General features: G+C 35.1%; 1 protein-coding gene across 2 annotated transcripts in view; it reads right to left on the reverse strand.

Moving 5' to 3' along the window:
- Positions 1-1190: 1190 nt before the first annotated feature.
- The window catches only part of LOC133205312 (disks large homolog 5-like), a 36306-nt gene continuing 12525 nt past the window's right edge, over positions 1191-24971 (reverse strand). For both annotated transcript variants that reach the window (XM_061341106.1, XM_061341098.1), the window contains 24 exons: positions 22636-22701; positions 18801-20147; positions 14457-14673; positions 12981-13116; positions 11579-11706; positions 11102-11201; positions 10914-10986; positions 10651-10754; positions 9150-10459; positions 8594-8946; positions 8409-8493; positions 8097-8259; positions 7579-7681; positions 7287-7419; positions 6911-7088; positions 6684-6786; positions 6289-6511; positions 5733-5947; positions 5536-5577; positions 5293-5394; positions 4874-5001; positions 3212-3321; positions 2877-2986; positions 1191-2696 (listed from right to left, as the gene is read on the reverse strand). In XM_061341106.1, coding sequence (XP_061197090.1) covers positions 2590-2696; positions 2877-2986; positions 3212-3321; positions 4874-5001; positions 5293-5394; positions 5536-5577; positions 5733-5947; positions 6289-6511; positions 6684-6786; positions 6911-7088; positions 7287-7419; positions 7579-7681; positions 8097-8259; positions 8409-8493; positions 8594-8946; positions 9150-10459; positions 10651-10754; positions 10914-10986; positions 11102-11201; positions 11579-11706; positions 12981-13116; positions 14457-14673; positions 18801-20147; positions 22636-22701 — 5636 coding nt within the window. In that variant the 3' untranslated portion in view covers positions 1191-2589. The remainder of the gene's footprint in view (positions 2697-2876; positions 2987-3211; positions 3322-4873; positions 5002-5292; positions 5395-5535; positions 5578-5732; positions 5948-6288; positions 6512-6683; positions 6787-6910; positions 7089-7286; positions 7420-7578; positions 7682-8096; positions 8260-8408; positions 8494-8593; positions 8947-9149; positions 10460-10650; positions 10755-10913; positions 10987-11101; positions 11202-11578; positions 11707-12980; positions 13117-14456; positions 14674-18800; positions 20148-22635; positions 22702-24971) is intronic.

A 24971-nucleotide genomic window follows, 5' to 3' on the forward strand; every position in this document is an offset into this window, starting at 1 on the left:
ATGGGGTCGAGTCACCTTTTTCCTATTTTTGTATTCTAATATGCACTATATGTTATCAATAATGTAACTCTTTTGTCTCTATATGCTGTTTTTAAATATACCGTTTTCGACTGATACATGGAATAATGTATCAGTCGAAAACGGTATATTTAAAAACAGCATATAGAGACAAAAGAGTTACATTATTGATAACATATAGTGCATATTAGAATACAAAAATAGGAAAAAGGTGACTCGACCCCATATTTAAAAAGAAAAAAAAATGGAAAAGGGGGGGGGGTCCAGACCCCAAGTGCCTGTGCTCACACTGGGGTCATCCTATTTTTATCATTACTAAAATTGCACATGGTAAATAGTGACCGACTTAAGAAGTAAACATTTCGAAAAATTCGTGGTTTTATGGGAAGAATTTCGAAGCTTTGTGGATTATCTCAAGTGGAAACTACCACAAAAAATACATAAGAAGCAGAGCTAATGAGACACTGCTAACAGAGTGCTCACTTTTTTTAGGAAGAAATATGGCGGGGGGAAACACGTGGAAATACCTGGTCTATTTACAATATCAGCGTGTGTACAAGAGAGTATTATAATATTTGTATTATACTACAAATCTCATCGAGTGTACCGGCCTTAAGATACAAAACTCAGATGGTATGTCAGATACGGGACTGAGATTCGGTGCTTCGCATCTCGTCCCAGTCCCATATCCGACATATTAGACCATCTTCGTCTTGTATCCCTTAGTTATATGCATAAAAAAATATCGACCAAAATAGATGTAATTCATCTTATTCAAAATGATTTCTTTTGTTTGGAAGTCCAACCCTTGCGCTCATTTACTGTGGGCAAGCAAAATTTTACTTTTTTCGTGGAGACGTAATTTCGTGGGTTACTCGTTTATATTCGCGGGGATGCATTCTCCCCCACTTTATTCTTTTCAGAATCATCTAACTTTCGGTTGGAAGGAAAAATTCGTTTATATGTAAAGTATTTTTTTTTTCTATCAAAACATACACAAAGTTATGGTCAAAATATATACAAAGTTATGGTCCATATCTAAAGATAACACAAGGAAAGAATCCTTTGCATGTTGCTGACGAGAATGGATGTAGTCAAGCCTTGTCCAGTGTCTGGCTATTTGTCATATTTAGTTTTCCATTATTAACCTCTGATCTACAACACAGACAGACTGCATTTCCCAATTTTTATTTCTCATTTTCTATAGTGCAATGTCCCTGATTAACTATTACAGGAATTTAAATGTACATAAAGTTATTCACCATCTCTTTACCCAGATATCTATTCCCTTGCTATTCTATGAATTGCCGACTTCACTGTTTACGAAAATAAGCACACTACCGAAAACAAAATCAACAAACAAATAAGCAAGTCTGAATCCGAAAAAAGATGTGCCTAATAAAAAAAAATCTACAAAACAAGTAGATAAAATCTGAAATTAGATCACAACTTCATTATATTAAATACAAATTAAATAAAACACTGTCAAAAAGTTTTACATTAATCTATACTGAAATATAACAATAAAATCATAGTGACTTCTAACACACATTTCTTCTTATACAAACTATATTTGCTGATAATTTACACCAATGAAAATAAAGATCTTCACAACTAAAATAAACTGAATGCCTCAGAATAAACTGCACACAACATTAAACATTTAAAATTAAAATAAAGGAAGCTAATTCTGACCCACTAGCCACCTGCTGCTTGAGATCAAAATATGAACAGTTATACTGTGTAAAATTCATGATAAGATGTGTATGTATGAACAATAATTTCATAAAGCCCATAATAATAATTCTCCTCCCTACCCAATTTACACATAAAACAAATTCTATGAATATTTAGGTTTTTGCTCAACTATGACTTGTTTTCAGTTTGTTTGTTTTGCATTGTTTTGTTTTTGTTGTTGGGAATTTAAATTTGATTTACTTCTTTTGGTCTTGGTTATCGTTATCAAGGACTGGAATGGTTTATTACTATAAACACTTTTTACAGCAGGTTGCCATGAACCCGAGATGGGTTTGTGTCAATGCCAACATATTAATAAAAGCAGAACAAAAAATAAATCTTCCAAAGCTACACTTAAAAATGATTTTAAAAAAAATCTTTTAAGATACACAGCAAAATTTGTTATTAATGCACTATTTTTGCTCATGCACCACTAAATACAGAAACTAGGTCACAACACCAAAACGTGTCACAAGACACCTGTTATCACAGAGTTAAACAAGACGTAAATATTTATGGACAATTTCCATCACGATCCTTGAAAACATGAAAAGGAATGAAAAATAATATTTATATTAAACAAAGACTTGCAAACAGCTGATTCCAATCAAGTTCTTTGTTCCTTTTTCTGTGAGACAGCTGTACAATATAGTATGTAAGCGTAATTTGGTAAAAATCCTTGTATTGTTAAAGACTAGAATGTTTACAGACCTCACATAAGTACAACACATTTAACGAATCTTCTAAGGAAACTGAACGTGTCTGATCACACTCTCAGACAACACGGGTTCTAGGTTTCAGGACAGATCTATGTAGACCTGTAGACATCCCTCTTCACACTCGGGGACAAACAGGAACCCAGATGGCCTTTTTCTGTTCATTTGCTATCACAGTCTTAACTTGCTGGTGCATTTCTGCCAAATTGCCACCTTGAATTATAGCTGCAAAATAAAAATGCATAAAACTACGTGTTCAGAATGAGAATGCATCATTTACAATATACATACACACATACATGTTTATGATATAGATATTTGCTATACTGTAACTTTAATAGGAAATCTCAAATACATGCACTATTTCCTGCAGATTCATGCTTCACAGAGATTTTTCTGGCCTACCTGAGAACTGGTGCTGATAATCCTTTTCTAGTTTATGGAATTTATCATACAGATCCTTGGCTGATTTAGCACTGAGTTTCTGGGAATGGAATTGGGGGTCAGTGATCTCCCTTGAAGAGTAAAATCATCAATTAGACTTATTCAACTAAATGCTCGAGTCTTCGTAAAACGCTAATTCATATCACTCAAAAATAAGCTAAATTGGTCAGCATTCCTCATATCACACAAAAATTTCTTTACACTGACCAACTGTACTCATACAAAATCTGCATGCTTATTTGACGGACCAAAAAAGGCAGGAAGAAGTTATTCTCAGCCTATCAGATTATTCTTACCTAAGCTGTTTATGTGATCTGTGCCTGGCAAATACAACAATGGGGTAGATCTGTAATCTATGAAGTCGTTCTATGGCTGATGGACTAATGTTTAACAGGCAGTGCTTACCCTGTAAAAGAATGTCGGTTTTATTATTTCAATAAAATGTTGGTATTTTCAGTGTATTTTGATTTTTGAATCCTCTTTTTTCATAAATTTTTCAGAAATAAACACTTATCTTAAATCTTTACGTCACGAGAAGTACACAGTCACAGAGGGTATTCCTGTATATGTGTAACTTCTATACAAACAGACAGGGGGTTTTCCTGTATAAGTGTAACTTCTATACAAACCGACAGTGGGTATTCCTGTATATGTTTAAACCGACAGTGGGTATTGCTGTATATGTGTAACTTCTATATAAACAGACAGTGGGTATTGCTGTATATGTGTAACTTCTATATAAACAGACAGTGGGTATTGCTGTATATGTGTAACTTCTGTGTAAACAGACAGTGGGTATCCCTGTATATGTGTAACTTCCATATACACAGACAATGGGTATTCCTGTACATGTGTAACTTCTATATAAACAGACAGTGGGTATTCCTGTATATGTGTAACTTCTATTTACACAGACATGTGTATTTCTGTATATGTGTAACTTCTATATAAACAGACAGTGGGTATTCCTGTATATGTGTAACTTCTATATAAACAGACAGTGGGTATCCCTGTATATGTGTAACTTCTATATAAACAGACAGTGGGTATCCCTGTATATATGTAACTTCTATATAAACAGACAGTGGGTATCCCTGTATATGTGTAACTTCTATATACACAGACAGTGGGTATTCCTGTATATGTGTAACTTCTATATAAACCAGGGATCGACATTAACGGTTGTCCGATTGCCCGGGACAAGTAAATTCTCAGTTCGGGCAAGTGAATCTTACGACGTACTTGTCTGATTGGGCAAGTGAATATTTCTCATAGAAATGTACATATTTATTTAGTTTACATTAATTTGTATTTAAAACCCCCAATAAATTGAAGACTTGATTTCCGCCAGGTACCTGACATTGTTTTTGCATTCGGAATTCCTTGTCAGCATTTCTGGATTATACTTTTCATTTGAAAATCCGGTTCGTTATTCTGTTTTTTTCCCTGGTAAATATGCTGTTCGTCTAACATCTCTGGAAATTTGGATAGTAGATTATTTATTCACTCACAGAATATAAGTACAGAGTAACACGATGTATCCTGATCATTAAGGTAAAGATCGATGTATGTTACCTAGCAACTATCTTCCTTCAGCGTTGTTTCACAGTTATCTCAGAAAATCACGATTCACAAAAGAATCCTACCGAAAATAAGTTTAAAAATATGAATTTTATAAAACGGAGCGTTATTGCTACATATGGCAGTGTGTGTTAAACCAAATACACATTTTTTCTTGTCGTAACATTTACAGTAATAAAAATTTATTCTGAAGTTTTTTCCTTATTTTGGGCAACCAAGTTTTGCATTCGGACAAGTCAAAGTTTGAGATCACTTGCCCGAAGGGCAAGTAAATCTAAAAGTTAATGTCTATCCCTGTAAACAGACGTGTGTATTCCTGTATATGAGTAACTTCTATTTACACAGACATGTGTATTCCTGTATATGTGTAAACAGACCTGATCACAGATTTCTTTGATGACTGCTGTTCTGATACACTGGAATTTGTCCTCTTCCTGCCAGTAATCAATATAAATACCATCTGCCAGACCTTGTTCCATCACCTGCTTGGTCTGTGGCATTACAGCTAAAGAAAACAGAGATAATTTACATACATTTAACACTATTATACTCAGCTAAAACATTTTCAAATGTACCTAAAACACATGTATTTCAAAAACAATAACATGCAGACAAAGTATGAAATGATTTCTGTGCCATGCAAAAAAAATCTAAAGGATTTTACAAAGCTGAAATGATGCAATTTTTTTTTAGGTTTATTACAGTAGATGTTTGGTTTTTTTTGCATCTAAGTAAATGTAAAATTATACATGTAGTTTGTTTAATTTTCGCTTCAGTAGTGTACTTATATACTTACTTGGTGGTCCAGTACTGTACTTGTCTGGTGACTCAGCCACCAGTTTCTTGATGAGGGAGTCAGCCAATGGTGCCAACAGTATCACTGGCCTGGTATCCTTATCTGTATCAAAAGATAATGAGGTACATGAACACTCAAAACAAGTATAAATTATATATTTTAAATTACAGATAACGTTTAGTAAATAAGATTATCACTTTCCAAAATGCAAACAACGGCTACAAGAAAACTTGAGATACTCACATTCCATCCTCTCCACCTTTGTGTATTTGTTAAATGCAAGATCTATAAAATGAAAGAGATGGAGAAGCTTTAATCTATCTTTCCATAAAATAAACAAATAAGTGCAGACACATAAAATTCCATGAACTGACAAGAACAATACTTGTAATCTGTATAATGGAAGAGATTGTACACTGGTTTGGTCTCTTTTCTCATACCTTCAAGGACGGGAACAGAGTCACTGGTGAGTGAAGTCTCCGAGAATGAATTGAATTCACGACTGTCTTTGGAGTTATTCCTCTTATGTTTAGCCTTCCTCCTGAAGAAACTACTCCGGGCAGATCCAGACATCCTTCTAGTAGATCCGCGGATCTCCTCCAAATCATGAAGACTCAGACTCTCAGAATAGCTCCTCCTCAGTTCCATTTCTAGCCTAATAAAGACAAGAAATTCTCATCCATACAATTAAGGAAATGCTAAATGCAAAAAATCTATATAAGAGCTATTATTACACAGATTAATGGATTTGCTACCTTTACAAAATGCTTGATAAATCATCTTCACTAACTGAGGGTAATGACCTCTCCTCTTTTCACTTGAAAAGAGAAGAGTGGACCATCAGCTTGCTAGTGAAGATGTTATTAAATTTAACACTAAAAAATATATTTGTATACCAAAAGTTTCAATAACTTCAGCTTTCAAATGAATATTAAATCAATATATCTTTAAATAAATCATTTTTTGATTTTGGATTTATGTTTGTTGCAGACATACTTGTCTTGACTTGGAATGATTCCTTTATAATTCAGTTTATGGCCATCGTCATCCACTAACCACGCGAACCAGTTGTCTGGTTTGCCATCATACAGAGTGTTCTCAATGAGCATGATGTCGTCCTTCCTGAAGCTCAGCTCACCCTCTCCTGATGGTTTGTGGTCAAAGTGAGCCCTCACATAGAAAGACTCACTGTTAAACTGGTTACACAACTGCCTGTATTCTGTAAAATTACATAAGACTTTGCCAAACTGTGTACATACATTTAAAATAAGTTTCTTTTACTGTTGCAATAACCATATGAACATCAGACAGCTCTTTGAAAATAAAGTTTCTTTTTTAAAAATATTCTGTATTTTAAAATGTACATCTTCAATCCCCCCTCAAACACTTACTTGCAGGATTATACTGTGCTTGCATTCTCACAAAAGCACAAGGTTTATTCAGTTCTGTTGAAGCCTTTTCCAGTGTAATAGTTAAAAAATCCACATTGTTGTACTGCAAAAAAAAAGGCAAATATAGTATAATAACTTTTTATTCATTGCAGTTTGTTGATCCAATCCCCTTTACAAAAATAAACATTCTATATAAACAATGAAGTGACCTTATGTTATCTCCTCACCTCCAGAATTTGGTCTCCACACCTCAATCCCTCGTGTCCAAACACACAGCTGTTGGGTAGGACTTCTTTAACAAATATTCCAAAGTTGGCTTGACCAACAATAGAAATACCCAAGTTCTCACTGGGTAATGATTTCCTTGCTGTAATATACCTGGATGGTTCAGATGGCAAATCAGAGCTACAAAAATGATAACTTACTGCATTAAAATTCAATGCTTCTAAACCTTTGTATAAAATTCCATTCATGTCACAATATAGAGAAACACACATATAATGTCTGATGTTAAATTCAGAAGAGTTGCAAATTGGGGGGAAAAAAGGAAAATTAAAAAAGACCAAAATCCCTCCCTTTTAGGTGAGTTGCTAAAAGACCTACCTGGGTATCCTGATGTGAGTGCTGGACTTTGAACTAATTTTTCTGCTTCTTCTGAATGTGTCTGACTCTGGAGAATTCATTGGAGAAGTTCCAGTGCTCTCCCCTGAAGAGTCAGCAGCTCTGTTGTTATACTCTGTAGAAGATAATACCGAAAATATACTTAAATATTTATAAACATTTCGCTGACCATTAAGAAAAAGATCTCTAGAAAGTAGAAAATAATGTAAACCAACAAAAATTTTGCATAGACTAGTTATTTAGTTCTAAAAAGAAAAGGCACCCATATGATTACCATCAGGATTAAACTGGACCAACAGACTCAGGGTGTTCCCTGTTTGTCGTAAGAATTTAGCTGCCATATCCTCTGTGGCTGTTCTCATGTTTATTCCACAAATCTGAAAGATAAAAAAAAATTAATGAAACTTAGTTTTCACTTATTCATTTGTTAAACTACATCCTTCACTCGGACCTTATATATAAATACAGTTGAACTTTGGATATCTCAAATACCATGGATGTGTCTAAGTGAGCTGGAGGTCCCAATGATTTTTACTTCATGTATTTCATTCTCAAAATCTCGAATTCTTGGAAAGTTTTTTATTAGTCCCAATGAGTTTGAATTAATGAGGTTTGACTGTAAATGCATTCCTGAATGTGTGACTGCCTGAACAAAAGTTTTGTTGCAAAGGATGCAAGCATAAAATAGTAACGTACTTGATATGGAAATACAGGTACCTGTATTAAGTTATCATTTTTAATCCATCACAATTTTACTTAAAATGACATTTAAATTTTTTTCAGATATTTTACCTCTAGAAGTTGGTCTCCAATGACTAGCCCTGCCTCCATGGCCAGACTGTCTTCCTGCACGGAGGAGACAAACACACCCCCATGAGGACCACTCCCTATAGAGAACCCCACAGTCTGAGAGTTCCTCTCTACATTTATCTTCCTTGTCTCTCCCATAAGAGGCCTGAAAATCATTAATATCCTCAAAACAACTGCTCTACTGTTTTTTTCACAACACCAACTGCCCAATCTCAGTACTTTAAAACAATATTAGTGTAATTTTCCCGTTATGTCTTGTTGAAAAATATGTTCAAGTTTTAAAGTCTTTCTTACTTTCTTCTTCTATTGTGAAGAGACTCTGAACTTGTAACTGGTTCTTCTGAATAGCTGGGTGATGTAGGACTAGTTCTTGCTGCAACTAAAAAACACAAAAAAATTATCCAGACCTTGCACATAGAAATACTTCAACTTTTACATTTCTGTGTATAAAACTGTGAAAACTGATCTGATTTCCTTACCAACTTCTACAGAGCCTGTTTTGCCAGTTTTTACAGGGGGTATGTAGATCCTTTTGGAGTTGTTCTTTGTGTAGGGGTTCTTGGCTGATCCATCTGTGTCAGACACAGTTTTTTCTGATGAAGCCCTACTTGGAATGTAGCTATACGGATCACTGGTAGAGCTGATGACGGAAGGACAAGGGGAATTACAGTAGTCAAAGGGAGATCGGCGGGGTTCTATGTCTGGAAACGAACCCTGGGGTGAATTATAACTTGGGGAGAAGGATGGACTAACAGCAACAGGAGCACTTGTTTGGCTGCCATGAACTGAATTATAATGAGGGTTGGGTCTCACAACCAAGGAGGAACCACCACTGGAAAAAAAAATACATGACTCTCTTCACACTTCTGCAAGGTTTTTTAACTTGACATAATCATATAAATGGTGAATGAAAATTACTTCCCCCCCCCCCCCTTTAAGGCTTTTTATATTATTATTTCTTTGCTGCATTTATCTTCAATGATTTATTAGGACTCCTTTCTAATCCCATACATGAAAATTTAATTTGGGATTTACCTGTTATGTGGCATCCTGTAGCCATGACCAGTGGGCCTCTCATGAAATGGAGGTGGAGAATTAAATGCAGAGAAATCACTTGGAAACATGGACTGCCCAGGCTGGTATTCCCCTGTAGGCAATCCCGTCCCACTCACAGAGGAGTCATTAGAGGAATGAAACTGACTAGAAGGATTGAACGGAGACAAGTTAGCACTGTGCCAATGTGGTCTGTCCTTTTCTGATGATCTCGTGCGATTCCGTGCTCTGCTGAGTTCCCATGCCTCTCTTGGAGGGATATTGGGTGTATCATAATGGTTATGATGACTAGAGGGAGGGCGTTTCTTTGTTTTAGGTGGTAGGTGCTTAACACCATAGTTATTTGGAATGGCATTGTCAGGATTAAACACAAAAGGGGCCGGATTGGGATGTAAACTGGAGTTGTTACTGTGTAGATATGAAGTTGATTTGGTACTTATGGGGGGAGAATGTATTGGGGAGTTGGACTGTTTGATTGTAGAGTCACTGCTCTGTGGACTGTGATGAGGACTCTGTTTCACTGCTATATGTGAAGCCTCAGTCCTCTCTGGGGGAGTCGGGGGGATTTTCTCCGGCCCCTTCATGAAAAAGTTAGTTATAGATGGTCTGTCTGGGTATTTCTGTGGTGAAGGCATCATGACGGTCCCTTGTTTCATTGGCTGCATTTTGTAACATTTCGGCCAAGTTCCACTGTTTTCATTGTCAAACTCACGTTTTTGAATATTTTTTCTGTGTCCTGTTCCATGATTTCCATTTTGGTCTCCTAAGCTGAATTCAAGCAACACATTGTCATTTATGGTTGAAGTAGGTCGATTAGATGTATGTCTCTTACTTACTTCATCATGGTCGTGTCGATCATGGTGTTTCGATTTGGGCTTAAATATCTTTCCAAGAGCTTTTTCAAGTCTATGACTATTTTTAGATTTATGGTTGTCCAGATCTTTTTCACTTTTGGAGCCCTTCACAGTCCAGTCATTTGATCCTGGACTACTATTCAAATTGTCTGTTTGAGAACTGCTGGTTTTGACCTTGCCAGAAGTTTTGGGGTTCTCCAAGGTATCATTTCCATCCCATACATTATGTTTTAAATCCTCATTTTTTGTGAAGGCTGGTGAGAGCTGAGCACCAGGGTCCTGACATGTTTCCTTATGATTGGCAGGGATTGGGGAGGAGCCTGCAGAGTTGAAAGGTGACATCTGTCTCCACACTTCAATGGATACAGGGTCAGAACATCCCTGAAGGAGCTTCATCAGTTCTGCTGGAGTAAAATTTTCCACTGATGTACCATTCACCTGGTGAAAAAAAAAATCAATAACGACGTGTCATGAACCTGAGAAATGAACTTGGTATGTTGATCCTTTTCTGAATAATAAAAGATGTGCATACTGAGGGATTTATTGTTTTATATCAAAAAATTTTTTAAGTGATTTGCCCTTGCCATTTATAATGCTATCATTAAAGTTGCCTGCTGCATCCTACTTACACAAATGATTCTGTCACCTGTGGACAGCATGCCTTCTTTGGCAATTGTGGATCCAGGAACAATACGAGCTATGTACAATCCTTGCTCAATAAATATACCCATATCTACAAAAAGATCCAAGACATTATTATTCACCATACCATCTACTCCAACTTTCAGTAAAACAGTATAAATTTTAAATACTTTGTTGTCTACTTAGTATTACCCTTTTGTATTAGCATTAGCAAAAACAAACTTTGTGCACTGTTGGAATTAACACTCACCCTTTCCCAATGACAAATTAAGTTGAATTGGCTGCCAGATTCTGGGTGTGACACAGCGCCTTCTCCTCACCAGCTGAAATGGTACCACAAACATACATCTCTCAATTACTGATCAAATCCATTACCTCTAAAGTCACTGTTATAGTATTGAAAAATGACTCAGAAAAAAACTAGATAATTTCTCCTACCAATGATACTTGAGATGAATTCTTTAGTGACTGAAGAACAGTTCGTTTGTCCACATTTGTCACATCCATATTATTGATCTTCAACACCACATCGCTGATCCTAGAAAAAGATTTCAAGAAACTTGTCATTAGTACATACCTCCGCACAATCTTATTTCTTTTTTTCAGTCCAGTGAATTGTGACACAATTAAAATGTAAAAGTGAGATTCTTCTTATGAGTTATGACATAATATAAAAATGTCATAACAGGGAAAAATTATCAAATGTATGGAAAAAAAAATCACAAACATTACAATGCAGATAAATAATGATCCATAAACAAACTTCTGAAGGTGATAATTTTTTTCAAGAGATAATTATGTGAAAACCCATTACTGCATGTTTCAAGCATTCCTCAAAATAATAAAAAGGATTTTATAGGGGAAAAAGTAAGGTGTAATTTGAACATGACAGCTAAGTTTTCTGTGAAAGCTTACCTGAGTTTGCCGTCTGCTACACTTCCTTTGACAATATGGTTAACATATACTGCGTAATCATTTGGAAGCACTGGGTCATCCTTTCCTCCCACAATGTCAAAGCCTAGGTTATCGGGAGTCAGGCCTCTCTGCAATTGTTTACAAAATTTTAATATAATAAACAAAATGTACTAACAAATTCCTTCATAGAAAATATTAAAATGAGAAAATTCTCAACAAACAGCATTTTCCAAAATACCCTATGAGGAGTTATATCTTTTTTTGTTGTTGACATTTTCTTTTGAAATATTAAACTAAATATGTTTAGAACTTATGTACTAATGTTTATAATCTTCTCAACATATTGTTCTTTTTCATAACCTATCACTAGACACCATTTAAAAGTGATTTTTTTCCTCCTCTTTAGTCTCATGTAATCTTCCATATTTATGTTATTCTTACAGATTTCGTTTTGAATCTGTTAATCCCATGAAAAACATATGATAAAAAATGAAGATCTAATGCTCTTTGTTTACAAAGCTCTATAAGATATAAAAGCACAGGCACAAAATAGTAAATCAAAATGTTTCATCACTTTATCTTTATTAAACAGCAGGTCCCACAGACAGCAATTGGCACAAGTTAGTATTTTATATTACAGCATCTCGATTTACGAATTAAAAAGTGTTTTCACATGAAGCTGTTTTGGTGAACCAATGGCTTCAGAGCCTGGCATGGAAACCTATTATCTCCGAACATCATGGTTACAGATTTCAGTTAATTGTAGACCTCAGCTGTTCTGACACACAGAGAAATGGTAGGTGAGGTCAAAGTTCACACAGATCTACATGCATCTTTCTTGTAGATTATCCAATCTGCGTAGTATCTCATTAAATTTTTTGATCTCGAACCTCAACAAGAAGTTTGCTTTTAAATCCCTTGTTTTTATTCTTAATTGCTAATCACACCTAAACATTCTCATGGGAATTTACAAAGACAAGCTTTCAAAAATATCTTATAATTGGTAAAGTAGGTTGATTAATTAAAGGAAATTAACTGGTCAACTATTCCTGCACTTAATTCCCTGACAAAACAGTCAAAGACAAAGTAGAGTGTTGCTATTCAAAACAAGCCATCTGAGGCATCAACACCTCTATACCATAAAGTACACTCCACTCTGCTTCTTAATGCTGTAAATCCTATGTGATATTCATCGTCTGACACTTTTAGTATTTATTTTTTTTTGAGGGGGGGGGGGGGGTTAAAACTTTATAACTTAAACATCAATAGTTCTTTTCCTGCTTGACATTCATCCCCCTACCTTTACATTTATTTCATTCCTTTTCTTTAATTATCATTTTATTTACAAAATCATTTGAGATTAATCCACCCCTGAATTAATTAAATACACCTCTTTACTTACAATGTCCACCTGTACCGTCTCTGTCTCCAGTTCCTGTAAATCAGCATCAATGGCCGAGTCTCGGCTGTGGTTGTGTCCTACCCCATTCAGTTGGTTCTTTCTGGCTTCTTTCTCCATTATGGTTTCATATTTCTCCCTACAAATTAAAAAAAAATGTATAAAATTCAGTACAATTCATATGTATGTGTATTTATCAGGAACTTCAGTGTTTCAATTTTTCAAGGCTTTTTTAATATTCTTGTTAATCTATTTCAAAAAAATTACATGTAATATATAATTTAATAAACAAAAGAAGAGGCAGTAACACACAAAAATGCAGATAATAAAAATAAATAATCTCTAAAATTTTTAGTTGTTAAGACTTTCAGTCTCATAACATCACATCTGATAAAATATTCATAATTTGTAGCAACCTACATATTGATCAGACAAGTCAACTGCATGGTGCAAATCTGAAAATATTGCACTGTAAAGGTCAATTTTAACAATTCAGAGGGCTAATTCTAAATCCAGCATCATTCTCCAGTCATCAGCATAGTTTAAATGGTACAAAAATGAAAATATTGAGCTAATATCTCTCTTGTCCATTTTTTTTAACACTTAATAAAGGTTTAATCCTAAAATCCAGCAACTTTCTGCAGCATCAAAAACTTGGCAAAGTCTCTGTCAATAAAATGCTTGAGTAACAACAAGACGCTGTATGGGGTTTAGAAGGTTGTCATATATACATTAACAGGCAAAAAACAGACTGACAATAAAAATTTGTGATTCATGAAGCCAAAAAATTTCCCCCCTGATTTCTCATCTTTTGTTTTCTATATCATTAAACTTAGTGCACTCTCTTGCTTCTGCATCAGCCTTTAGGGGTTTACCTTAATCTCCTCACAAAATCTGAGATATTGCCCCTGAACCAAGACCAAGAGTAATGCAGACAGATCATTGTGCAGTACTGTGTGTACAGACACATTTATCTTCTGTGTCATGTGCACTCTTCTCATCCAATCATTTATTTTGTAGTACATTGTGTTATAAGCTAACTATCAATGCAGCTCAATCAGGTGAATTATCAAACATGACATTTTGATGTGATTTGAATTTGACATACTTTTTTTTCTTTTAGTTCTCTTAGCCAAACTGGTACAAATAGAATGAGTTTTGTTTGATTTTCATAAGAATACAAGCCCTCACACGAACACACTTAAAACTCAAAACAACATTGATGATTCCAATGACAAGAGAATTACTTCCTCAAACAAAAACTTTTTCAAAGGGATTTCAGTTCCAAAACCAATACATGTAGTACAATTTCAGATTATTCATTCAAATGTCTTTTTTCTTCTCTTCAATACCAATACACACTGTAAATTTTGTTCATTCACTTTTATCTATGATAATTTAAAATTCAGTATTAATTTCTTTGTAATTGCTTGTATTTTTAGAACGTGACTGCATTATGAGATGTGAGGACTTATGTACCTGATTTCTTTGAGCTCCTTGCAGGCCTCCATTTTTTCTTTCTTGATGTTGTCATAGTCTCTTAGGGCCTGAGCTTTGTCACTAACAGCCCTATCCCTTTGATGCCTCAGACTCTCACATAAGGAGCGGATCCCCTCTCTTTCCTGTACAATCTTGTCTCGTTCACCAAGTGCCCAGTCCCGATTCTTCTTAGATTTATCAGCCTCTGTTTTAGCATCTGTAAAGTGTATGAAGACAGAGAATGACAATAGATTTCCCATTACTATTTCTGATTTCCATAAGTATTTACTATAAACACTACGTTAAAGTACATGTTCAACAAATAACAAAAACATATCTGAAAAAAAATCTTTCTCAAAAATGAAACTAAATTCATGTCTGCACCACTCTGTGTGGTCCTAATAAAATTCAAACAGAAATCTGATTAGGCATGTTTCAAAAACTGTCAATTTTTATTTCATTAAACTCGGTGAACTTTTCTATTTTTTTTTTTTAACTTTTGAAAACCAAGAGATTCCTGAAGCCCAACAAAAATCTGGAAACATGCACAGTATATGTGTAGAATAAAAATGGTGGTGCAACTTTATTAATTTATAAATTCACATCTTTATGCATTGCTAGGTAGATCATGTAAACATTTCCATAATGAAAAATATAACACCTGCCCCCTAGCCAGGAAACAGCCTGCCTGTTCTTGAACTGAACTGTTGTGAAGTTCAAAACATAGCAATAATCCTCTGTATACTGGGGCTGGTGAGAATATTATCCTTATATTCTAATGATAATAGCTTCTTCCTCTATTAGAGGGGCTTTCATGCTCAAAGAAAATTGGAATATGGGGTCACTGATTGAATAAATGTGTTACTTAATATATCTTAAATATCCTTATTTTGATCAGTTTAGATCAGTTTGGATTATAAATGAAACCCATTTTCTTATGTTCTGGATTCATATACACATTTATAAAAATACAACAATCAGTATTCAGATTTTTATTGGAAATGAAATTAGACATATCAAAAAAAAACTAGGGATGTCAAATCGGTCAATATTTGATAATCGGTTACTCGGACGATTTTCCGATCGAGTACCCAGGTACTCGGAAAAAGTCTATACATATAAAAGTTTGTTGATTTTATTGAGACCAGTTTGCCTCATCGATGTTGTAATTCTTTCATTTTTAATGCATATACATAATCATCGAGCCCAACGAAAACGATTTTGGTACTTAATTTAATTATAAAACAAACATAAAAGACATAATCAATTAATACACCAATAATTACAAATGCTTTACAGTTCTTTTTTCATTTAGACAATTTGATCAACGGAAGAGAAAGGCGCAACTCTTTAATGATTAGACTAGCGAAAGAGAATATCTTTAGGAATGGACGTTGTCGTGATCGCGAGTCATAAATAATTTACATTTCCAAATATTTTCTCTGTGATAACTCTAAAAATTAAGTACGTTGATTTCTCGATATTTACATCTTCACCTGTTGCCCTAGCATACCTAACAAAGTAGACACTGATTTCTTAAATATATATTTGCCCCCCTCCCCCATATATGCTGAATTTACTATGCACAGCTGACTTTGAACATTTTTTAAATCTTCGGTTATTTTTTAAACATTTCTCCACTTTTGAATTGGTAGCGATATTTCTACGTATGCCCGATTTCGCTACCGTGTGCTAATCACATATTCTAGGGATAATTAATAGATCATAATTAAACGATGTTAATTGAAAATAAAAAATTAAAGCCATCCAAAAATTAATATCACAAGAGCCAAGAACAGCTATGTACGATGTCCAGTAATGGGTTGCGGTAATTACTGTACATACATGTACACAGCCACAGGCGATAAATGGTAATAACTGGTGGTATGTGACGCTAATTACTGTTTAGACAGGACAATGCATTTTCAAATCACATAAGTTTTCAATAAATATATGCACTTTGAAATATGTGTAACCGAGTAATTTGAGTAACCGAGTATCAATTTTAATATTCGATTCTGGGACATTCGATCCAGTACCCGGTTAACCGGGTACTCGTTGACATCCTTAAAAAAAACCCATGCAACATGTCAGTGATGAGATACAATTATACTTAAAACTATTTTTGAGCAGAAAACAAAGAGTTTACTTCATATTAACTGACCTAGTACATGTATGAACACTATTTAATTCACATTATTTAATTTCCAATAATTAAATGCAAAGTATATTTAATGTGAACTGAGCATATGAGTAAAGAAATGACTAAACCAACCCCTACAGTAACATGGGGCTGGTAACATCACATGTAGTCTCATCATTCTATGGAGTAAACTCCAGGCTTTGAATTTCATAGTTTTAGCAGAGAGCTCACTGTGTGTCTTTATTATCAGTTTGACTGCTTGATTCTAAGAGTGAAGATTATGCATTTTTAACCAACATTAATATGACCAACTACTCTGCCTTAGAACCTGAAACCAAGGCCCAAGAAGTCACACATTCACAACTGAAACAGGGCTCACTGCTTATTATAATCATACAGAATGCTGCCAGCTGGTTTCAAGTACATGTACCACAGACTGCAATTTTTTAAGATTGCATTAATTTTGATGGTTTTGGCTCACTCTATAAACCCCAAGATAGTAAGGACTGTGAAAATCACATAATGCTACCTACCAGATTTGGCTGAAATTGGTTCAGCTTTCAGAAAAGAAGCTGAAGATCATGTTCAAAAGATTACACAAGGATTCAGGGGAATGGGTCATTTTAATGACCTATACACTAAGAATTGTGATCTATCACCAAATTCATCCCCTCTTGACACATAAACCACATTATTTATTTTGGTCTATAAGGCTGTAGGAAGAAGATACACATCAACTACTTTAACATCAGGTAAACCCCTAACCAGGCAACCCCTCTCATCAGCTGATATCATCTACAGAGGAAACTGAACGTTAAGTACACTCAAAATCAGGCCCGCATCACCACCTTTTTCCTGGCTAACACAAAAACCAGGTCTTGGCACTTTTAATGTTTGAACCCAGCTCTGCAAGACAAATCTTTCCTCCAGACCACTAATCTGCCACTAAAAATTAATGAATTTGTTTATCTAATATTGAGGCATTATGGGTAATGAGAGCACTCAATTGTTTTCTTGGTATGAGGGCCTTGACAAACATTGAGTGCATTTCATTTTGTGTGCTTGTTTTTACTCTGTTCTGATGTGTTCCAGATTTTCTGATATTTAATAGGTATTTATCAATCAATAAAATATAAATTTTGGACTCTGTTCAAGTTTATGTTGAAACTGAAAGTAAGTACAAAGCAGCTAAACAGGCATGACTTGGCAAGTTCCACTGGGCGATTCATTTCCATACATTTTTTCTGTGATATTGTGCAACATTACCCCTTCAGAACTGGAATCAAGATTGTACAATTTTTTTTAAATTAAAAAAAATCTGAAAAGTTGAACCATATGGTAAAGCTCGCTAGCCTTCTGGAGCATGCTCACAGTGTCAACTTTGAGCAACAATCTGATATGTCATTAAAACTCTTCTCTGTGTATTTTGTGATAAAGTCTGCACTCACATTGTAAAATGGCAGAAAATCTTATCACCTAAAAACCTGAATGACACAAATTGGGTGCTGTAAAATAGTTTATCTCTCAACAGAAGTGAGTCACAGACCAAATTAATGGGAATAGGTTGAGCAGCAATGGCTGCTGTTTCCATCCTCTCTAATATAAACAGGCTTATACCAAAACCATATACAAACAAACTCAGAACCAGTATAATTTATAGGTCAAATGTTTTTGTCTCTTGACCAAATGTCTATCTCATAATTTTTCTGTCTCCAGTATGGTTCAATATTTAGTCTGAATCCACTTATCTCTTTATTGAGGTTTGTATAATGCTATAGACTTTTGTAAAGGATACAATCCATTTAACACAGAAGTGCAAAACAAATCTGACAATATTACAACAGGAAATTGGGGTAATTTGGGATCAAATCTAGAACCTGGTGATTTGAATTACATCTTTTTTTTCTGGTTTCTGCTAATTTTGAAGGTCTTCAGCAGTACAGCTTTGATTAATTTAGTCTCAAAGTCACGGTGTATTTTCTACACTATCCTGTAATTGCTTTTTCTTGTTTACGGGGAAAAACTGATTACCTTCAAAGACAAACAAACAAGTTACCAACAGATTACCCTGAGCTGAACACCAATGTTTGTGAACAGAATGTGTTTTGTTCATAACATTTGGTAACAATACCTATGTTTGTTGATTCAAAGTCTTAACCCCAGGATTTAAGTTAGGTCTATATTACACAGGAAGGTCTTACCTGTCAAGTCATGCTGCAACTTTTCAATTATCTTTTTCAGGGCCTCTGTTTCTTTGGAAACTTGGTCAATCTCCTCTGCCTGTTCTTTCTGAGTTCTCTCCCTTTCATAGGTTTCTCGCAATATCCGATCACGATCTTTAATTGCTTCATGTCTCTCTTTGCGAGCAATGTCTCTTTCTTGTGTTACCATCACATAATCCTTTCTGAAATCATCTCTTTGATTTTCTAGATCATCGTTTTTAGATTTAACATCACCATATCGTTTTTGTGAATCTTCGAGGGCTTTCTCAGCTTCCTCTTTCTGCTGTATTGCTGTCAGCAGCTCTCGTCTCAACATCTCCATACCCTCTTCTGACTTCTTTTTCTCCATTTCAAGAGCCTGATTTTTCTGTGTCACTTCATTCAACTTGTCCTGAAGCTGGTTGATTTCTTTGTGAACACTGTCCCTTTCTGCCCAAACAAGATTGTACTCATTTCTAGCAGCATCTCTTTCTTTTGCCACTGCCTCAAACTTTTGTTTTTGAATGGAAAGTAAATGATTTGAATCCTTCATCATTTCATCCCGCTGCTGTGTGACTTTGGCTAGGTCTCTGATGGCTGATGTACACTGCTGTTTGTAAATATTCCTGTCCACATTTAAGTTATCCCTTTCCCTTGTTAATGCTTCATTCTGTTTCAAAAGTTTTAGATTTTCATCCTTACACAGGCCAAATTTAGCCATCAGCTCATTGTGCTTAGTGAAAATTTCGGTGTACTCTTTCCTTTGTAAATCATGGTCCTCCTTCAACACTTCATACTTTTTCAAAGTTTCCTCGTAAAGCCTTGCAATTCCATCAGTAGATCCTTTCTCAGAAATAACTGTCCGTAACTGTTTATGTAAATCTGATATCTCCTGCTTATCCTCATCCTGCAGATTTCTGTAATTTAGTAAGTCTTGCTGTAAGATCTCTTTCTCAGACTCCAACTTTTTAATTTCTGAATGTAAATGTTCAATTTCCTCTTTGGACTGTTGGAGATTTCCGAGTGTTGCCTTGTATCTCTGACGATTAGATTCGGATTCTCGCATTGCCTGCTCACATCTTCGAATTGTCTCCTCTTGAGACCTCTTAAGTGACTGTACCTCACTCATGGCTCGCTCACACTGGCTTTTTAGTCTGTCGTACTCGTGATGCCAGTCACTTGTTCGACTTTCTCCATTTATGCCACGTTTTCCTTTGTCTATGGATGTTTTAGATTTGCTATGTCCCTCATCTTTTTTGTATGTTAATTCGTAGTCATATTCATCAGATGGAATAATTCTGGTGTAGGTTTGTGGAGTAGCTGGGTCCAATTCCTGGGATCTGTTTTCTGAAACATTAAAACCAAAAATTTGTTACAAAATAATTATGATAAATTGCATATATATTACATTGTCATTAAAAAGAAACCTCCAAAGGTTGAAATAATCTGATTTTTTTGCCTTGAGCTTCCTTTCTAACGTCTTTTATCTGAAATAGTTGTCTGCAGGAGTCAAGTTAATTTTACTTGAATCTAACAACTCATATTAACTCTCTAAATTCATATATATCCGAAACATGAGGTTACAATTTATGCCCCCTTAACCAATTTCCTCAATCATGAAACCTCATATCAGCCAATACTGATAATATACCATTGAAGAAATTGAAAAAAAAAGTACAAACATGTATAAGGTCAGTCATACAGAAAATTGAAGCTCACTAATTCATGAGATTTGATTCATGGGAATTTCACACAATTCACAAGCTCAGCATGGGAGATCTGAGCCTGATTAGCAGTGAAAACTTCAGATGTAAACAGACCCAACAACATGCTTTCAATCTGACCCAGGTCAAAAACTGCAAGACACCTGCACATCTCTCTCCAAGCAGCAGATGGCCCAAGATTTTGGCTGATCATTTCCTCCAGGTTCTTAGTTCCTGACTCAAATTTCACCTCTAGCACCAAGGCAGAGATGAACATAGAACTGATTCAAAACATTTGGACCTTGAACATTTGAACTTGTGGCAAATTTGTGTTCAATTCATACAGATATGAAAAAGAATTCTAACACAAATGAGGAAATTTTCAAAATTTGAGAAGGAACACAACACTTACCCAGGTGATGTCCAACAGTTCCCACAGTTAAGCCATATTTAACCCGAGGTCTAGGACTAGCAGCACTATGGTGCCGTAATCCTTGCATGATATCAAACCTTAAGATTTTTCACTACAACAACTCCAAAATCAAGAACACTTCATGCCTTCCTCTGCCAGTCTTCAAGTTAAACATGGCAGTGAAGTATTTTTTTGTGCTGAGAAAAACACACGCACATCCACCAGCTCACTCTGAGTGATTGGCCATATGCTGAGGAACTCTGGGATATCCACAAAGCTGCTGCTGTTGTTTATTCTCAAAGGTCACAGGGGTCATACATGAAACTGACTGTGATCAAAAGCTGGATAATGGGGATTGTATCATGGAACACAATTAACCCACATTTAACAAGAGGGTCTCCTGAGAGTTCACAGAGAAAAAGATCATGTAATGGCTCTGGAGTTATTGAATTAATCATGCAATATTCCGAGTGTTATTAAATTAATCTCCTTTTTCTTCTTTTTTGTTGTAGAAGGATTTTCAGCACTAGTGACTTCCGATTAACACTTTATGATCATAATGTTTAGTAAGGCAGATTTACTTATGTGTAATGCTACTTTAAATACTTGAGAAAATTTTCTCAAGCTAAAAATAATGTGTTTACTTCATCGATTTCAATGTTGTTTTACCAACTTAATTAATTTCTTGTCACAGAGTTTAATGGATTAATATGCTAAAAGCATCCTTACAAAGCAAGCAAAACATGCACTTTTTTAATTAAGGCATAATAGCTTGTGTTAACTATAAGCGTATATAGTAGTTATTAATAAAGTAACATATAAAGTTCATTAATTGATCACAGTCCTAAATGAGGCCATTGAACATCCATCATTTCCTTGTCATGGACTCATCCATGTCTCACAAGGTCAAAGTCCTCAGTCATAATGCAGTCATATATCATAGCCTGCAGACACAGTGTCCAAAATCTGGATATACAGAACAGAGTGCACCAAAATAAAGACATTGCCAATTATTCCATTAACACAGTCTAAGATACATTCATACATATATAAGTCTTTACTTTGGAGTTCCTGTACTATGTGATCCATATTTCACCTCGGAGAAGCCACTCTTAGTGATTAACAAGGGTAGAGATGAACAGCTGATTAATCACTACAGATGGACATTAGTTCTGAGTAATTAAGGGAATTTCCTTACATCATACTAGATTTAATACTAATTTGTTGCTGTATTTCTTTTATTTCTTTCTTCTATCAAGGTTAGAGGTTTGCTTTGTTAAAAAAAAAAAGGCAAATCAAATGCTTACTGAGCTAAACATCTCTATAGAATTAACAGGGAGAGCTTGGTATAGGAACCTGCCATTGCAAAACCTTAGCCTCAGTTAATGTTGAATAACATCCTCAATCAAAGCAAAGTAAATCAATTTGTGTTTAAGAAAAGGAATAAAAAGGTCTTAAAAAAGAATGATGGTATGACCCCAAAATGACAAAACAGACACTGCCATTAGTAAACACACACTGAAGCTTTGTTTATAAAGGAAAGTGACAAAAAGAGAGAGAAGTCAAAGCACAAAATACTGTAAATAAGTTCCCTGGAAACATCTGGTAAACAATTTAATCTTTACGTCCTGGCATTTCCAAAAACACCTTTGACATCTTATTGCTGAATGAAAGCAACTGGGGTAAAAAGGGGGAGGTGGGCTTCAATGAATGAACTTACCAGAATGGGATGTGCTACTCAAAATATCCTCTTCTGAGTCAGATGTCAGGGACAGAGACTGGGAATCTGCAAAAAAAAAAGAGAAAAAATTCAGGTTAAAAACACTGGTAGATAGACAACATTAAATTACTGATGGTAAAGAAAAATAATAGTACAAGAAATGGAAATAAGGTTTTGCCCCGTCTTGTCTAACTGTCTAAACTTGTGGTTCAATACCAGTTTGGTAATTCAATTGGGAAAACAAACACCTAGGCCTTCCTTTTGACTTCATTATCAAGAACCAAAATAGTTTGCAAAAAATCCCTGTGCATCACCTTTTGATACCATGGCATCATTTTCCATTTCCAACAAAAGCTGCACTGAGGGAAAAAATAAGAGAATATCATAGATGAAAGAATGTAGAAATGAACTTAAGTTTGAATATCACTGCAAAACCTGTACATAAGCCACCTGCTGCAATATGCAAGAACTTTGACAGCAGGTGTTGCAGTATAGAGAAAGTAATTCAGCCACAGATGAAAGGCTAATGTAATCTTTGATGAAGTTGTACAATAAAGGCTTTAGTTGCAATACACTGTGACCAACTTGTATATGTGAGGGTTTTTATCCGACAGAAAAACTTGCCAACAAACATCCAATTAGATACAATATACCACTAGAAACAGATGAAAACAACCAATATTGAATCCCAGGGGCTAATATGTATTACCATCGAAGACGGATTGTGCTCTACAAACAATTAAGACATTAAGAGAGCAGAAAACAGTATAATACATGTATCTACATATATCATACACCAATTTACCTATAGCCAACTCTGTAGCCACAGACAAAATAAATCATAAAAGATACAGAAAATCACCCTAACCCACATACTAAAAGATGTCAGTCACAATGACAATTAAAAATATATGCTTTTGTCATTCAAACTCTTTGTCCTTGGATTTTTCATTGCTGACATTAAAATGACAAAGAAGGTCCTAAACAGAAGCCCTTTTGTGGTTTTCTTTCAGGTAAAATCATTTTAGATAGTTCATTATAGTTAATACAGGGTCACCCAGTCCACATAACAAAAACCCTTGGATCTGGGTGTTTAATTTATGGCGTTTTGATCCTACTCAGTAAAGTCTATTTTAAAGCCTGTGCAAAAGAAACACATCCATGACAAAGCCATCACTAAACTTTCTAAATCTTTAACTTCATTTGCACTATTATCTTGATTTCCCAAGCCAGTAAAACCTCCAGATTTACTTTCATAGGTATATGCCCACCTGTGAACAGCTACCTGAGTTGTCAAAATATTACCTTTGGTGAACACTGTACCTATGGATGGATGACCAGTGTTGTCCATCACCTTGGCCTTGGTACTAGCCTGCAGTATCCAGCCAGTCATGAGTTATGACAGGAAAAAAAAAACCTGAGCACAATACCTAGCTTTCCCAGGATAGAAATGTAAACAACAGGCTTCGTCTACATAGGAAGACTTCTCATCAATAACACATCAAATGCTCAGGTAGAAAAACACACCTTCACCTCAACAAATCAATGAATGACACAGTTCACTTTCCTTGCACTTTGCATACACTTTGGGACTGAGAGAGAAACAGAGGTTCTTTTGTTATCTAAAGATCATTTAATCAATGCTAATGAACTAACACCTCATAAAAGACAACATAAACCAAAGAAGACAAAAACACACCTGAGAAATTCTGAAAGTGTTTAACTTAAAACAAGAGAATGTAAACAAACTTTTTACAGACTTTTTTTTAACCATTTGGACTTTTAAAGAACTATGTACAGAAACCGTCTATACTTTAGCCAATGCTTTGAAGTAGCTCTTCATCCAGAATCTATGCCCTATTGTTTGTCCTTGGCATACAATCCAAAATGATGTCTTCAATGCATGATATAGCTGATGGCTTCTGAGCTTCTTTGAAGTAGCACTGAATTATTACTAAACAATAATTCTATGGAAACTGATAGCATAATAGTAATTGCTCCATAATCCCAAAACCAAAAGATAACCCTGGAACAGCTGATTACCTTCAAAGCTGCAACCTAACATCACTAGATTATTTACAATCAACCATACAAAATAATCAACATTGCATGGAAAATCAAGAACTTTTGATTTCATATGAGGATCTATAGCATTCCCTTGCTGTCTCTGAGTGCAGACCATTATACCCTGACATTCTTAAGGTAAACCTGTTCCTTAAAGAATGGATTCATCTCAAGGACAGAACTTGGGTGCTTATAGTGCTTTTTTTAAAACAAAGATTATCTCCTTTACAGCAAATGACTATTAATAGTTCTTAGTATATGCACACCTTTCT

The sequence above is a fragment of the Saccostrea echinata genome, unplaced genomic scaffold (genome assembly GCF_033153115.1).
Source record: "Saccostrea echinata isolate AGI-Se365-2 ecotype Australia unplaced genomic scaffold, CSIRO_AGI_Sech_v1 ptg000002l, whole genome shotgun sequence".
NCBI lineage: Eukaryota > Metazoa > Mollusca > Bivalvia > Ostreida > Ostreidae > Saccostrea > Saccostrea echinata.